Source organism: Hirsutella rhossiliensis (assembly GCF_020360975.1).
Source record: "Hirsutella rhossiliensis strain HR02 chromosome Unknown scaffold00023, whole genome shotgun sequence".
In the NCBI taxonomy this organism is placed as follows: domain Eukaryota; kingdom Fungi; phylum Ascomycota; class Sordariomycetes; order Hypocreales; family Ophiocordycipitaceae; genus Hirsutella; species Hirsutella rhossiliensis.
In genome coordinates, this window is record NW_025408689.1 from 93,647 (window position 1) to 98,245 (window position 4,599).

Consider the following 4,599-nt stretch of genomic DNA (forward strand, 5'->3'; position numbering starts at 1 on the left):
AGATGACGGACATCAACCGTATTGGCCACGAGTCGAAGGGTCGTCGACATGTCGATAAGAAGCCGAAGGATGAGCGCCGCTGCTATCGCTGTGGTCGGACGGATCATCTTATCGTGGACTGCCCAGCCCAGGTGGTCTTTCCTGGCGAAGGAAGCAACAGCGACCTAAAGCTGCGCGCATGAAGAAGCCCGATGCCGCAGATGATTCGGAATCAACCGCAGCATCCAGTGAGGACGAGTCGGCGGGAAAAGACTAGCCCCGGGCGAAAGCGGGCGCCGGGGCCTGCAAAGGCAGACATCCGGGACTGGGAAGCGTTCAAGCCACGAATGAATAGTCGGACTGTATTAGTCAACGCGCGGGTAAACCGAGGCTATCGAATACGCGCCCTTGTCGACTGTGGATGTGACTGCTATGCCGTGATCGACGAAGCCCTTGTTCGGAAGCTGCGGATACCCTTCGTCGACTCGAAACCACGAGAAATTGGGGGATTCTCAGAGTCAGCGAAGAGTGTCATATCCCCAGGGTCGTGGCTGTTGTGGTCGAGACAGCTGGATTTGACGAACGTGTCTTTGCATACGTGATCCCAAGCCTGGGCCAGGACATGTTCCTCGGCCGGCCTTGGATGGAGAGAAATCACGTCGTGTACGATGCTGCCAAGCAGCGAATGTACCATGGGAGGGCAGGTGTGACGATGCGCCTCATTGGGCAGGAAGAGCCCGCCAAGATACGCGCGATTCGAAGCGCAAGACTCGTGTCGGCAGCCGTATTCACGGCGGAGTGTCGACGCGCAAAGAGACGCAAGAAGTGCAACGCGATCTCGATTCATGCAATCAGTTTGTCGGATATAGAGGGCGCTTCAGCCGAAGCCGCCAGTCGATCCGAGCGAGAAGGTCCCGGCAGAAGTGCTGAAAGAATTCCGCGACCTATTCTCACCAGAAGAGGCAATGAAGCTGCCGCCACATCGACCGGGTGTGGATCATGAAGTCAACCTGCAGCCTGACAAGAACGGCAACGAGCCACCCCTTCCGTGGGGCCCACTCTACAACATGTCACGAGAAGAGCTGTTGGTCTTGCGAAAGACCCTGAAAGACCTGCTGGACAGAGGATTCATCCGAGCGAGTAGCTCAGCGGCTGCCGCGCCGGTGCTGTTCGTGCGGAAGCCGAATGGAGGGCTGCGATTTTGTTGCGACTACCGAGCGCTGAATGCAATCACCAAGCGCGACCGATACCCACTGCCCTCATCGCGGAGACCCTGCAGAATCTGGCCAAGGCTAAGTGGTTCACCAAGTTGGACGTGGTGGCCGCTTTCCATAAGATCCGCATGGCTCCGGGACATGAGGAAAGACTGCATTTCGCACGAGGTTTGGGCTCTACGAGTGGCTCGTGTGCCCTTTCGGCCTGAGCGGCGCCCCGGCATCATTCCAACGATACATGAACAGTGTATTGCGCGAATGGCTGGACGACTTTGTCACAGCGTACCTGGATGATGTACTGATCTACTCGAGCGGTTCGAAGGCGGATCATGAGGCTAAGGTGCGACGAGTTCTCCAAGCACTCGCCGACGCTGGGCTGCACCTAGACCCAGCGAAGTGCGAGTTTTCGGTACAAGAGGTCAAATACCTTGGGTTCATCGTCAACGCAGGAAAGGAATCGCCTGCGACCCCGAAAAGCAGCGCGCCATCCGCGAATGGGAGGCCCCGACCACGGTGAAGGGTGTCAGAAGCTTTCTGGCTTCGCCAACTATTACCGGATCTTCATCCCCGACTATGCCAAGATCACGCAGTCTCTGGATGCCCTGCTTAAGAAAGGAACTGCCTTTCATTGGGGACGAGCGGAGAACGAGGCGTTTCAGGAGCTGAAGCGACGATTTTGCGAGTCACCGGTGCTCAAGCAGTGGGACCCGAGCCTCCCGACCTTTTTGGAGACGGATTGCTCAGGCTACGCATTGGGAGGCGTCCTGTCGCAGGAAGGCCCAGATGGACGTCGACACGCATGCGCCTTCTTCTCGAAGCGACTTTCGCCAGCGGAGTACAACTATCCCATTCACGACAAGGAGATGCTTGCCATCATGAGATGTCTCGACAACTGGAACGCCGAACTTAGGAGCTGCGGCCCATTTACAATCCTTACCGATCACCGCAACCTGGAGTATTTCATGACACGCCAGAAGCTCACGGAACGGCAGAGCCGTTGGGCAGCCGAATTGTCCCAGTTCGACTTCAAGCTCGAGTATCGACCGGGAAGCGAGGCTGTCGTGCCTGATGCGTTGTCCCGCCGTGAACAAGACAAGCCACAGGGCATTGACGACGAGCGGGAACAAGGAAGAATGATACAGTTGATACCGGATAGTGCCATTCCATCATCGACAAGAGCATGTATCAACGCGATGAGTTCTGACTGTTCAGAGGCATCCACCCTGCCGAAGATGAAGGTCTTCGAGGTAGCGGACCTGCAGCAACTCTGGGACGAAACGGTGGCGAAGGACTCGATATTCCGGGCAGCCTATAAGGCAGTCCGCGATCGCGAGCGTGCCTTCCCGCCCTCGCTGGGCCTGAAGATCCAGATTTCAGAATGTGCGATCGACGCAGGCAAAAGGCTGACATTCAGAGACCGTATTTGGGTGCCGGGTGGATCCGGAGAGGAGGGTAACCAGGAGGAAGCTGAGAAAGACCAGTTGAGAACCCGCATTGTGCAGCAGTCGCATGACTCTGTTGCGACCGGTCATCCCGGCAGGGAAGGTACGCTGGCTATTGTGGCTCGGCGATTCTACTGGCCTGGGCAGTCCCAGCTGGTTCGCCGGTACGTAGCCAATTGCGACACCTGCGGCAGAGCACACATCTGGCGCCAGTCGAAAGGGATTTCTCAAGCCTCTGCCGATTCCAGATCGACCCCGAAGCCATTTGTCCATGGACTTCATCACAGATCTGCCGCCTACTGGACCGAGCAAGGCAAGGTACCTGTGGGTGATTGTGGACAGACTGACAAAGGCTGTGACCCTCGAGGTGATGGACAACATGGAAGCTGAGCCGTGTGCAAACCGTTTTCTCAGTGTCATTACCGATTTCACGGAATGCCACGGTCCATCGTCAGCGACCGCGGAGCAACTGGCTAAGTAGGTTCTGGAAGAGGTTCTGCCGTCTTGCAGGTGTCACGCAGAAATTGAGCACGGCCTATCATCCTCAGACGGACGGAGGGCCAGAGAGAATGAACCAGGAGATCGAGGCCTACCTGAGAGCCTACGTGTCGTACGTGCAGGACGACTGGGAGAACTGCTCCTGCCGCGCAGCTGGCACTCAACAATCGTGAATCCGCAGCGACCAAGATCAGCCCCTTTTCGCTGAGCATGGTTACCACGTCGATCCCATCAGCGTCGAGGAATCGGAAGAGCCACCGAGGCATAGAGAGGAAAGCAGAGCTGATAGCCTACTCAGTCGCCTGCAGGAGGTCAATGAGTACATGCAAGCAGTGATGGCCTCCTCACAGCAACAACAAGAAGAGGCTGCCAACGCAAAGCGACAGCCTGCGGAGCGATTTGAAGTTGGTGACAAGGTGTGGCTCTCGATGGCAAACTACAGATCGCCACGACCGTGCAAGAAGCTCGACTGGCTGCATCACAAGTACACAGTCACGAAGGTAATTAGTTCGCACGTTGTTGAGCTCGATGTTCGTGGCTCAATTTACCCGCGATTTCATGTTGACCTTTTGCGGCGGGCGCATCAAGATCCGGCTCCTGGCCCAAAAGGAGATGACGCACAGCCACCACCCGGACAAGATGAGTCCGGCACGAATCTGTGGGATGTCGACGAGATTCTCTGCGCGAGATGGAAGAAGCGGGGACGAGGGGAATTCAGGCAAGCACTAGTGCGATGGACGGGCTACGCAGAGCCGACTTGGGAGCCAGTTGAGTGGTTGCAAGGAACAATTGCGATGAAGGCATTCGAGGACAAGTACGGGCCAATCAAGACCAATGATGGCCCTAGGGAGAGGTACGAGACGCTGGCAGGAACGCAAGAACCCCGCAGACGCCGACCTGGTCGGAGGGGACAAGGGGTAATGTCACGGGCTGTGCCCGGCTGGTGGACCCGGTTGTACCGGGTCCGGTGGGTCGTGCTCCGGTGGCAACACCGGCCCTCCGCGGACCCAGAAGCTGCGAGAACATTCCGAGAAGGGTAATATAAGCTCGCACTCGAGGCTACGCCTCGAGTTCAGCTTCTTTTCCTCCTTAGCTCTAGATAGACAACACCTAGGCACCTGCTTGTTGAATAAACTCCGGGCCAGCCTTTCACATGCGTAACCTATTCTAATTCATAGGAGGTGATGAAAATAAAAAAAATTGAAGCGGCCGATGCTTATTCTTTATACTTATAGAGTACTACGCGCTTTCTTATCGTAAGTAGACGTCTTACTTAGCATAGAAGGGTTAGAAGCTATGTGAAGGCCTAGACATCTAGCTCTGGCAAATTTCGCAATAGCGTTAATAGCAAGGAGAATACCTAGAAGAAAGGTCAATGATGACGTCGGAGGGTATTAAGAATAATCCATACGTAGCGAACAAGCTGGGTAGCGAATAAAGCGAAGATCAGCACCGTTTGGAATGCC

The 4,599-nt window shown here is 55.9% G+C and overlaps 1 protein-coding gene across 1 annotated transcript; it reads left to right on the top strand.

Annotated features, from left to right (window-relative positions):
• Nucleotides 1-944: 944 nt before the first annotated feature.
• Nucleotides 945-3,112, top strand: HRG_11828 (reverse transcriptase (RNA-dependent DNA polymerase) domain-containing protein; the record flags this gene model as incomplete). The annotated part of the gene is made up of 8 exons (XM_044870298.1): nt 945-1,027; nt 1,103-1,151; nt 1,218-1,287; nt 1,340-1,533; nt 1,721-2,620; nt 2,699-2,799; nt 2,849-3,002; nt 3,050-3,112. 8 exons carry the CDS (start codon nt 945-947, stop codon nt 3,110-3,112), a joined length of 1,614 nt encoding a protein of 537 aa, XP_044714594.1.
• Between the last annotated feature and the right edge of the window lie 1,487 nt (nt 3,113-4,599).